At 35.7% G+C, this 12,958-nt stretch overlaps 2 protein-coding genes across 2 annotated transcripts in view; one reads left to right on the top strand and one right to left on the bottom strand.

The window, feature by feature from the left end:
- LOC126970811 (nuclear pore complex protein Nup58-like) overlaps positions 1 to 8,194 on the top strand; it is a 29,242-nt gene extending 21,048 nt beyond the window's left edge. Inside the window, exons 10-12 of the mRNA XM_050816934.1 lie at positions 1,284 to 1,400; positions 5,098 to 5,178; positions 7,755 to 8,194. Coding sequence (XP_050672891.1) covers positions 1,284 to 1,400; positions 5,098 to 5,178; positions 7,755 to 7,867 — 311 coding nt within the window. The 3' untranslated portion in view covers positions 7,868 to 8,194. The remainder of the gene's footprint in view (positions 1 to 1,283; positions 1,401 to 5,097; positions 5,179 to 7,754) is intronic.
- A 3,439-nt stretch (positions 8,195 to 11,633) lies between these two features.
- LOC126970881 (uncharacterized) lies at positions 11,634 to 12,484 on the bottom strand. The gene has a single exon (XM_050817030.1). It carries the CDS (start codon positions 12,426 to 12,428, stop codon positions 11,754 to 11,756), a length of 675 nt encoding a protein of 224 aa, XP_050672987.1. The 5' UTR covers positions 12,429 to 12,484; the 3' UTR covers positions 11,634 to 11,753.
- Between the last annotated feature and the right edge of the window lie 474 nt (positions 12,485 to 12,958).

Here is a 12,958-nt window from a genome sequence, read left to right as displayed (position 1 = left end):
CTCATTAAATTCTTCAATAGCAAATACTTGTAACAGTGCAGAACAAAGTAATTCATGCACAGATAAATATGTAACAAGAAGTAGCCGAATTATAAAAAACCCAGTACGATTTCAAGATATTTAGATGTTTAAGCTAGAATTAAGTATGTCATATTGAGAGCAGAATGTACAATAATCATTAGTGTAATAAATGTGTGTCAAACTTAGCTTAAACATTACTCTGTCGCTCACTGTATTGGGGATAAGCAAGTTTAGTACATAGTTTTTAACTCACTTTGATTTGCAAATTTAAAGTGGGCAAAACGTACTCTGTTGAAAAGAAAGAAGAAGAAGTTATTATAGCGCAAAATGGAGCTAATAATGCATCCAACACACGGAATATAAGTTGGAAGTAATGACCATCATGGTCACAGTGTTAACTGTAATTTTTGTTATAGTTGGTATATTCATGGTATATCAGTTTTGCTTGAAGAAGTGCAGATATGTTATGCGTAAGTAGCTAAGCGCGACACAGAGTAGTGTAGTGTTAAGTGCAGTGGCGCAACAGGCCGCGCGGAATGAGTACAGTGTATGCACTGTAGTATTAGTAATTAGTTAGTAAGGAAAATGTAACTTAAACTTAAGATTTTTTTTAGAAAAACATCCTTTTAAGAAGGGGGTGTATGTAGTGAATATGTAGCGTGTATGATGTATCGATGACGTAATCAACATACTTGTAACATCGTGGGTTAGGTAGCACGTAGGTGCTCAAACCAGTCTGTTGCATACTGTGTACCGTGTAGGGTGTTTGTGATAAATAAATAACCTGTTCTCGATTGGCATCACACAACTGACTTTTACTTGCATTCCTAAATAGCATTCTGATCTCTAAAGAACAATAGTGATAGTGCAGATAAAGAGAGTGACTCCTACACTATCACTAGCTCCATCTATCATGTATGTTAAATTATCGCCATCGTGATGAAGTTGCAGCGTACCTAATAGAATAGGTGGCAGCACTTTCAATGCAAATTTTTTTCATGTGCCAATGTAGGGAAGTTGCACCCCCCTGGATACAGTGACGTTCTATACATATAGACAAATTATACCATATAAAAACAAAGCCGAAATATGGAATATGCCACAAATTACAATATAAAACATATATTCAGTTCAGGTTTGATTCTGACAGTGACAGTTGACATATGACTAAGGAGAAAAGTGTGCTTACATCTTTAAGCACACTTTTGAAATACCGCAATCAAATGGATCAAAAAGTACATATTTTAATTCTTCCTTTTCAGCTGGCTCGAGTTTGGATCAAATGCTTCAAGACAGCACCAGAAAAAAGTCAAAGTCGCTTCATCTGAACGAGTCGGGTCTCAACAGCGCCGTGCTTGCAGACCCTAGGGCTGCCTTAGGTAACAGATGAACTGCACATTGTCGGCCTTACAAATAAACTTGGTATAAACGCGGACGAGTAAAAAAAGAAGCACTCCGCGCCGTTATATTAGTAAGTGAAGCACCGTTATACTAGTGTGTGTGTGGTTACGGGGGATACTAGTTACACAATTTTTTCTCCCTTAAATAATCATAATATATGGCCACAAATACTTATATAGTATCGTTTTTACACTTTTCCACAACGCACGACGGCATTTTTAAAATATTTTATTGAGATGCAAACTGATCTGTCACAGACAATGACAATTCTCATAATGGCCGCCTATCGGCCTGTGGTAGTGTAAGTGTGTGCGTGGGGCTATGTATTTACTCTCTCACTTAATCGGCTTGTTTTGGTGCTACACTGTATGTAACACGGAGTCCTTATTTATTTACTAGTCCGTGGGTATAAAGATATACATATTTATTTTTGTATCACACAAAGTGATATATATTAAAGTGATATCCCTCACTTCTGGATTTAATTATACAAATTAAATCTGTAACCAGTCTCACTCCCCGTGTAGGTATCGAAATCGTTAGTACATGCGGCGGCCTCTGCAGAGTAGGCTAGTCAGTAGGGGTCCCTACGAGCGAACATAAATAAAGCAAAGCATATTAAAGGTCATGGCGTTCCAAATTTAAATTTTTTAAGCTTCCTAAAGATGCTGTAACGATCTAATTTAAAGTGATTAATATTGTAATGAAATTATCATTCATGATAGCTTCCTCTTTATTTCGTATATACTAATGGACGTTGGTTGCCGGTCGGGGTTGGTTGTGACATTTTTTTTACAAACTGTCATATTTTTTTATTGGTCTGAGTGTTTTACCTGAGTATAGGTTTTTTTGATAGAGTACCTATACAGGATCTTTATTTAAAATAAATTTTATGTAGCAGACTGATAGTAATGACATAAATTTATAAATTATGAAAAAAAAGCTGTGTAACTTTCAACCCCGTGCTCGGGGCTGGTTGTTACACAACATGGGGCAAATTGTTACAATAGAAAATAAATTTATTATAAGAGTTTTTATTAGGAGCAATCATCACAATCAGTTTCTTTTCTTAATTTAAACATCTTAACATTATGCCCATAAAGCAGTATTTTGCCTTATTACAACGAAAATATAAAAATCTAAAATAAAACTAAACTACAAACTTAATATTTGATCCAAAAAACGTTTGCAACTACTAAACGAAGATAAACTATACTATAACTTTAACTTGAAGATCATATCTTTAAGGAACGCCAAGCAGTTAGTTGCTGTAGTCTGAAATATCACTTTCGCAAATTCTAATGCAGGTTGGAGGCCAATGCAGGTGAATAAAATAGTCCCTGTATTTAAATCGAAGAAGGATAAACATACACTGCACCGAGTTCCCCACTGCATTTACTACTATTCAGAGAGTGTAAAGAGTACCTCTGTCTGCTGATGTAATAGAACCAACTTGTTTAGATCGTTTTGAAACTAAATTCTTTCTAGCTTTCACTTGTTTCATCTACATTCTAAAACGTCAGCTGTTTTGGAAAATAATTTATTACCATTCGTTTTAATAAATGGCTCTGCTCAAGCTAGTAGCTTCTGGTGTTCATATATATGACGACTGGTTGCGTTGTAATGTTGCTAGCCAACCAGATCCAGCGTCCTTTTTGTCAACCCTCGATTGCGGTATTACAATGTTGTGCTTAAGTGCGCAAGAAAATGCCAGTTGCTTGACATCCATTAACGTCAATCCGTAGCAATATTGACTGGTATTTAATAACGTAACTCACCACAACGGGCTCTTGGTCACCGTTGATAACTTGTCCTTTTTTCTGATAGCCGACTGTGAGAGATTCCACAGGTATGTCCTTCTCTTCTGCATCTATTCTTTTCTTTAAATATCTTGTTAGCGACATATGACATAATCCGAAGTCTTGCGATTTTTTCCTCCTCCAAAATAGCTGCTGTGCTTGTTCGTCAATTTCCTTAGAAATTTTACCGTGATTTCTTTAGAAATTTTTTCATATATTATATATTTCTATTATTTTATATTATTCGTAGAAAAAAAGAGACAAAAGCTTGATAAAAAAAATGAATCACAAATTATCTCAGTTGGCAATCACGCACTACGGGGCAGGTAGTGACAAATTACAACCTGCCCCGTGGAAATGTAACTTTTAGCCCCAACGCCAATTCTGACCTTTTAAGGTTATGCTGTGAAAACGTCAATAAACATAGCTGTATAAACGTAGATTCATTGGGAAACGAAAGCATTAGGGCGTAAAAATCACAACAAGGACAATTCTGCCTTTATGGAACATAAGTTGCAAACCAATATTACTAAAAGTATAAAATTTTACTAACCTACAATTTTAATGGCGACATGTCCGGGCTCCTCTCCCAAAAAATTATTTTGCCACTCGCTCTCGTGGCGTGGTAGCTGGTGGTGGCGGGAGTATTTATCCCTTTCTTTCGTCAAAATTGCGTTTTCTGTTTCGCGACTATTGTCACTGTAACTACCTACCCCTGTTACATTCAGCTCCGGTCTCCCCTACCCAATATACTATCAACAGATAGAGATAAATTACTACCTTCTACTACTAAATCTAAATGATCGGACAGCCTGGGACTAGATTGTGATTATTTTATAGCGGTAGAAATGACTGTACAATATTGTATATTTTTATTGAAAAGAGCGCTAAAAAAGAATGCTGGAAGAGTTTCTTGCGCCGCTTCTTATCTCTCAGAGCGCCATTTGTTTCCGAAGCGGTAGTAGTATCTAGTAGTTATTAGAAATGACATCAAAAATAATTCTAAAGGAATCAATTTTGAGAAAATAAATGCCTTATTGCCGGAATGCATCTCGTTCCAGAATCACAGGAGCACTGCGTCTGCGGAAGCGCTCAATTTCATTATGTCGTTCTGGCTGTTGTGTTTGATGTGCACGAACTTGCATTCTTAGCCTATCTACTTCATTGTCACTCACTAAAGAACGCAATTCTGACCTAGCAATACGACTTTTTTCTTGACCTGTCTCTCTCTGGCCATCATTGCGGTTAGCAAGTGACTTGACTTCGACGACCTAAGTCAGGTCGTCTTCTCCTCGGCATCGTTAGTTGTAACTATGCAAAGTGAGAAAAGTTCTCGCGCATTTAGCAATAAAGTGTCACTATCACAAAAATCAACAAAAAATGCACATAACTTGATGTCACTATCACAAAGGATAACCGAAGAAAAGAAAGTTCTCGTGCATGTAGCACTTTTTATCTGAGGTATCGATTGACATATTGGTTGTCAAATGTCCAATATTATGGTTAGGTTCAAAAATTTAATTTGATACAAATCTTAAGATTTATCAAACTACATAAAACACAATTATTTTGTTTTTTACCTCCTGAGAAAATTAGAAAGATATAAAGATTCTCATTAGTTATTATTTTAAGCTATTCTTTCAATTCGATTTCTGAACGGCGGGGGACACATCAAAGGAAAAACAAAATTGTTGTTTTTATTGAATTCCGAGCATATTCATATAATTATTCACCTTAAACCTTCTCTGGACTTCCGCAAATAATTCAAGACCAAAATAAGTCAAATCAGTCCAGCCGTTCTCGAGTTTTAGCGAGACTAACGAATAGCAATTAATTTTTATATATATAGATTATAATTTATACATGTTACTTACAGGTAACGCGCAGCTGGCGGGACCCACGCCGTTCACATACATCGGAGGCACTATGTCGCCGCTAACTTTGGCTGATAATACCGGTAAGATAATCCACAATAATAGGAAATATGCAAATTTTTGGACGTAATTCCAGAAAAACGTTCCAAACCACAATCATTTCGAAATTGAGTTAAGAACACAAAACTGGTCACGTGATACATATTAACGGACTGACAAAAAATGGCTGCCCTACTGTCACTCTTTAAATGGCATCATGACTTAATAGCCCAACCCACATGTATGGAATACACTTATACCTTTTAACCTAAAAAACGAATTCCTTAAAATCTGATGTTAGTGGTTCGAAACGTTTGTCAGGAACAACGTCCACTTATCAGAGTGAATTCGTACGATGGCACACTGTCACGTAAATTCGACACTGACGTTAGCTGATCAACTAGACCATAGGTTCTCAGAGTGGGCGATAACGCCCCCATGTGGGCGATAACGCCCCCATGTGGGCGTTTGAGACTTTCGGGGGGGCAGTAGAAGACCCAGAGAAAATTAGGGGGCATTGAGATGGGGCGTGGGTAGATTAAAAAATATAGTCTAAAAAGGCAAAAAAATACACGAAAATACTCTAGAAAAATACATATTCTCAAAGTGGGCGGTGAGCAAAATAAGGTTGAGAAATTATGAACTAGACTATTTGTATCATACTTCAGTTACCAAGCCTCTTGTAAACTAATATGTCTGCTGAACCATAACCAATGAACGAGAGCTAAATATATTTCAATATATAATTTTAATTTATATTAAAGTTTTAAAATAAAAGAAAAGTCTCTAGTTGTATAAAAATTGTTCAATGATATTTAATAACACGTTATTTGGTTGTATTTAATACATTCTTTATTGTAATATTCTTTTTTGAATTATTCGTGCAAGACATCTGTATAGCCGAGTGGTTAGCGACCTACCTACTAAGTTAGAGGTCCCGGGATCAATCCCGGTAGGTGCAAGCATTTATATGATGAATATTGATGTTTGTTTCCGAGTCATGGATGTTTATATGTATTTATGTATGTTTAAGTAAGTATATTGTATTAACAATATCGTTATCTTGCAACCCTCCTGTATAGCCGAGTGGTTAGCGACCTACCTACCTACTAAGTTAGAGGTCCCGGGATCAATCCCGGTAGGTGCAAGCATTTATATGATGAATACTGATGTTTGTTTCCGAGTCATGGATGTATTTATGTATGTTTATATGTATTTATGTATGTTTAAGTAAGTATATTGTATTAAATATATCATTGTATTGTAACCCATAACACAGGCTATATGCCTAATTTGGGGCAAGATAATTTGTGTAAAAGTGTGTCAATATTGTTATTATATTATTATTATTTGACGTTTGAGTATTTTTGTTGCATATATTGTAACTGAAATGATTTGTCAAAAGATGAAGCTGTAAATGATGAATTAAAAGAATCTTGCCACTTCTTCTCACTAAAGATCAACCTTTTGCAAAGTGGTGGTAAATGTAAAAAGAAAAGAATACTTGACATTCGTTATTGTTATTTCCTTGATATACATGAATAAAGTGATTTCAATTTGATTGACTATTTCAAAGTTCTTTTACCTACGAAGTACGAATATGAACAAGTACGGTATTTTTACAAAAAAATAACAACTAACAATAATGACGTCTAAAGTGGTAAAGTCTATCTTTTTCTGTTACAAAACAGTGTTTAGCTTGTGTTTAACTAAAACGTCGTTAAGCGCAACATAAACTGAAGCTGTCATCATGTCATCTAAATCTTCCATATGAATATGATTTATCTGTTACACACTCTTCGAGACAAACTTCGACACGTGTTTAAACATAAGCAAAGTCTAAAGATTGTTGTACGCTAAACAACAGAAAGATACAAATTTGCAATAGAACCAAAGAGTATAATAATATATAGGGAAAAGAGAGCCCTCTCTACGCATTATGAGCTGTCTATTTGAACACTAGCGCCATCTGGAGATTGGCCCCGAAAATAAATATACATAATATAAGCTCGAAATTATTAAATTCATTTTTAATGTTGTGACGCAATTAAATAACTAACTCTACTTTTTAATGTAGGTATTGCAATTTTTTACCATGTTGAAATTGCGCGTAGAGTTATTATTTAATTTTGCCACAACATAGAACATAAAGGATATATTTAGTAGTGTAAATATGCAAAATGGAACACGAGAGCTACATACATGCGCTAACGCTAGAAGTAGCCGCCATTTTATGACCAGTGGGCAGTGACACAACTAAAGAAAAGTTGAAAGGTTTCAAAGCGAGTGACAGCTGACAATGCTTTCATTTTCGGGCCAACTAACAGATGGCACTACAGTCTTCTGAAAACGGCACTTTAAGGCGTCTGTCCCACCCCTGAATAGAACTTTTGAGGTGAAAAATCTAACGCGATCAAACAAGGATAAACATCCAACAAGCTTGTGGAATGTGTTTCATAGCGGTTGAAATCGTGTGTCTTCCTAGCAACACGTACCAGGACTTCATATGCAGTTTAGAGGTTCATGCACAATGCAGATTTCACGCAATTTTTTTTTAAACAAGTGTTCAACACATATTTAACTTTTTCGTAATAACACAGATATTGTTTAACTTTGACAGGAACGAACTGGCAATCAACTCCCGCGAACACGACGCAGAATACAAGTGCGTTCGGAGCGCAGACTGACAGCTTCCAACTACTGCGACCGCCGGGCAAGCGCGGGAAGCAATGATGGCGGCATTAACACTCGCGGAGTGTTGCACAATGAACTCTATTACAATTGATTAAGATTGAAACCTGCGTGACTCGGCATGGGATATGTAAACTATATTCAAAACTACCCACAAAAAATTATAAATTTGTGCATCTGTTATTTCATCTATTAACAAGTTTGTACAAGATTACTTCTATAAGTAATGTCTAATGTAATGTGAAGGCAGGAACTGCGACATGTAAAATAATTGTTTTATTGTATTAAACATTTTCTATCCAAATGTAATCCAATTTTTATGTAAAACGTATTTTCTATAGTTGAATAAATATCCTTTCTATCTCTAAATTTAAGTTTTCAAAAAATATCGTGTTGTTACTTACTTAGAATAATTATAAAACTGAAAGTTTAAAAATAATGTTTTATGAGAACCAGGGATGAACAAATGGAAGCAAAGAAGACCCGGCTGACATAATATGTCAGTAGCATATTAAGGTCGGACCGCATTAGAGCGGCGCATTGCGGCATGAAATGAAATGAAATTATTTATTTTGCTTTGGAATAGGGGAGGTCCAGATCTTAAATATTACAATGTGTACCTCTATCCAGCTTAAATTAAAAGCATGCAAAAACTTAACACTTTATTAAATATTGATTAATACTATAAAAATATTTTCAAGCAGCCAGTTAAAGAGACTTGCTATAAACATTTTTTTGACAGTATTTTCAAGTCCTATTGCAAATTGTTTTATAATTTTATACACATGTGGTTATTTTTAAGAAAAAGTGTTGTTTTAGGTCGCTGTTACAAATATTAAAACCATAAGTCTACTTTACTTTAATTCCATAGACAATGTTGGCTCTCTCTAATCTGCCTCCTGACAACTTAACCTCCTCTTTGTTCAGTCGGTTACTAACGTGTTTGAACGATCAGGAGGCCAGTCGAGCTTCAACAGTCGCCTGGCATGGTTACCTTGTAATACCATATTCGTAAATTTAGTGAAGTTTAGGACAATGTTTCAAAACCAGTCGATGCGGCTATTTTGTTACTCTAGCATTCACCTCAACATCTGGCGTGAAAAGATATCTGTTGTTACGCATACATTTGCATATAGGCTCGTCGCTTGACGGTACGGTCTATCGCATTACAACTGCAGTAAGTGGAAGCTCGCGTCTTTTCAATACCAATTACAGTTTGCGCAAACAACAATACAAGATTAGCTATAGTAACGAGAATTTGGTCATTATTACTTTGTTGTGTGCAGAAGTTGAACGAATTATGGAAGACGAAAAACCTGGATTGCTGATATTCCGAGGTATAACGGTGTCAAGAAGGAGAATATCACTAGCATGTGTTTCCTCGCCTTCTTAATGAATCTAGATGACAATTATAATATCACTAGTGACATTGTTACATCACGGCTTTGACAATATATATACCTACGATATATACACAATTTATTAATTAGCCAGGTTTTGGGACTTTACTCCTTAAGAATCGATTTTCATATAAGGCGCCCAGTATGAGAAAAATATGGAGAGTAAAACCTACTCATCAAATGGGATAGTAACGTTTTTGATGCGCATCATTTCACGCGCACTTTTCAGTTGGCGTGACAGTCTAGACGCTCGGTCCCTATATTAGTTGTATTTCAGTGATACGGATAGCAAACATCATTTTTCTTTTCTTGTATTTTGAAGCTTTATTATATTATTGAAATTGATTTATTATTATACTTTTATAAAGTTCTATAAATTATGGAAAAAAGTGGTGTGAATAATAATCGCGGAAAATCTGATAAGCACGTGGGTACTAAGTTACAATTCATACATTAATATGACATGTATTGTATATATGAACATGTGTGCTTTTGTATTTATTAAATATTGAAATTATTAATAAAGTTCATACAAATTTATATGAGCTATGCACATAATTAATAAGCTTCTGCTGTATGTTTGTTTGTTACCGACTACATTGGACTTGATTTTGTTTAGACCCTGTTCAAAGACAATCGTTCTTCAGGAAGAAGCTCCAGTCGTGCGTCGGAACTGAAACACACTTATTTTTTGTATATATATATAAGGGGGGGCAAACAGGCAACAAACTCATGTGATGGGAAGTGAAGGGAATGTGAGGCATCCGCAACACAGATTAGTTGCCGACCTTTATGATACGCCACATTGTGACCACATCTATGTGAAATAGTGTGTACCGCGTGTTATTTCGGATTTTTAAATAATGACCTCGACTATTTAACGTGACCTAACGCTAGCAACAGTGTCGAAATTATAGAGAACAGTAGAAAATTTCTGATTCATTATAAATGTATGTTCAAAACATGATATATATCGCGAGTGTTACAAAATTATGCTGAGGCCTGCAACATTGGCTCGATCGAGATTCGCTAGTTTTTGTGACGACATCCTCAATCTCTATTTTTTTTATGAAAATAAGGGATGAGACGAGCAGGACGTTCAGCTGATGGTAAGTGATACGTCTGCTGCCAGTGCCGCTCAAGATTATTGAAATACCCAAAAATTCTGAGCGGCTCTACAACTGCGCTCGTCACCTTGAAACATGAGTTGTCAATTCTCATTTGCCCAGTAATTTCACTTGCTATGACGCCCTTCAGTTACGCTTACACTTTACTGCTTCACGGCTGAAATTGTGGTTCCCATAATCTTGCCGGCATCCTGTGCAAAGGAGTCTCCCACTGGTATCTAGTGGGTTCTATAAAAAGCTACCACCATTATTACTGTTAAAATTAAGAAAATAGATAACAGAAGCATGCTTAATTGGAGTATTTTGGTAACAGCGTTCTCTGGAATTGAAAGTGGGGACAGTTCCTAAATAGATACCTGTGTGTGATAGAAACTTTGAACTGATGCAAGCGAATATGATAGGAATTCGTGCCAATATAGATGTGATGTCGGCATTGAAAATGTTCTTCTTATTCGGAGCCGCGGGCTCCAAGTACTTTAATGGCCGTTCCCAATATACTATCTACAGATAGAGATAAATTACTACCTTCTACTATCAGTAATTAGCTGTCATACTGCTTGAAAGTGATAACAGTTGTTAGAATGCTTACCATAGGAATTTGGATGCAGTGTTCTCTAGCGTTGAGTGGCTGAATTTATTCTTTAGTAGGTTCGCGGAATGTTAGAAAGGAAAATAACCTCAAAGCTTATCCTTAAAAATTTTGACATATAATTTGTAAAGTAATAGTTAATACGTAAGTTTATGTATTTTGTAGTATTCACCAGTGGGAAGCTCCTTTGCACAGGGTGCCGGCTAGATTATGACTACCACAACGGCGCCCAGTTCAGCCGTGAAGCAGTAATGTGTAGACATTACTGTGTTTCGGTCTGAAGGGCGCCGTAGCTGGTGAAATTACTGGGCAAATGTGACTTAACATCTTATGTCTCAAGGTCACGAGCGCAATTGTAGTGGCGCTCAGAATTTTAGGGTTTTTCAAAAATCCTGAGTGGCACTGGATTGTAATGGGCAGGGCGTATCAATTACCACCAGCTGAACGTCCTGCTCGTCTAGTCCCTAATTTTCATAAAAAAATCAATCCATACCTACCTTGTGCATACAACCACGAAATTGTAGCAAGAACAACATTAAAAAATATTTTCGTGAAAGGCGCATTAATATTTGTTGCCAATAATTTTAATGTTTTCTGTGAGTATATAGCCAATACTTTTTGTGACTTTTGGCGAAATTGGTTCCAATATTAAGGAAGTTTAAGGACTTGATTTAAATTCTGAGATAGAATAATAACGAACGAACGAATACATTCTTTAATACCTACCTACTTATATTAGGTAAAATTACATTTTCAAGAATTTTCTAAGCACAATATTAAATTACTTTTATTTTTACAAATTTATGCACTTTTTAAAGTTCATCTTTAACCAATTTAAGTATTTCGTCTTCCTCATCCGACCAAACATCAGGATCGGAAGTCATGTCACCGAGCGCCTCCATTCGTCGCTCCATTGTAACCTTATCTAATATATGCTCCATTTTCATATGCATGCAATCATTGAACAATGTTGCATATTCACAAATTTCAAACACACCTTCGATAACGTCATAACACTCAACAATTGCTTTGTTCAATCTATTCATAACTTCACTATCCTCACCATACACGGCTCTGTTTGCTTCTAGAAGGTTCTCTTTTGATATTTTATTGTTAACTATAATTCGGTTACGTTTTAAGATGCACGCAACGAAACATTTACCTTGTAACGTGGATTGGGGTATTCTTTTTAAGAAATTCTCGACATCTGCCATAGATGCTTTGACTTGTCTTGCGCATTCTGTAAGATTCTTTCTAAACGGTTCCACATCTTCATTCATTTTATTAATCTTCTCAACATGAGCCTCTTTTGTCATCGGCGTGAATGATACAGTGAAATATAAATAAATTATTAGAACTGCGGCTATCACAAAAGAACGCATGTTTTGTTTAATCTGCGAGTTGCGTTGTGTTGTGTTGGAGTTCATGCTTTTACCGGTTTTGTAAGATTTGCTTTTGTTAATTGGTCGCATAATTTTTAACAACATAAACGTGGTCGTATCGTAATGGTTCTGTGCATATTTGGTTCGCGATATTGTAAACTTGTATGGACGGTTTAATTGGCTTCTAAATTAAGGTAACTATAAACTATTATATAATAGTATTGCGCTCTAAATTGTTTTTATTAGTGAACTTTGGCTCCGTTGCACACGTTGCCGGGCTATTTTATGGGTTCCACATCGGCGCCTTTTTCTGCCGTATAGTAGTCCGGTCAATTTAGACCAAAAAATGAGAGTGAAGTTACATAAAGTCCCAACAAGCTGAAAATCAGTGAAATTGTTCAAAACATAATTATAAACAATGTTTAAAAGTTCCCCATCATTTCCGTGTATGGATTTTTTTTTTATTCAAGGTCAAAGGTAAAAAAATGAGTTTTTCGCGATTTTAAGCAGAACGGTAAGTTTTATCAAAGCACCTCAGACAAAAATTGTAGATCATAAAATTATCTATACAAAATGTATCAGTACTTTTTTTGTTACGAGCCACCGTTTCTGAGATATATCGATTCAAAAAGTTA

The sequence above is a fragment of the Leptidea sinapis genome, chromosome 22, assembly GCF_905404315.1.
Source record: "Leptidea sinapis chromosome 22, ilLepSina1.1, whole genome shotgun sequence".
In the NCBI taxonomy this organism is placed as follows: domain Eukaryota; kingdom Metazoa; phylum Arthropoda; class Insecta; order Lepidoptera; family Pieridae; genus Leptidea; species Leptidea sinapis.
This window is presented reverse-complemented; position numbering and strand designations above follow the sequence as displayed.

What these genes read in the sequence shown, in the direction of transcription:
- LOC126970881 (XM_050817030.1), bottom strand. Translation starts at nt 12,428, where the DNA reads ATGTTGTTAAAAATTATGCGACCAATTAACAAAAGCAAATCTTACAAA.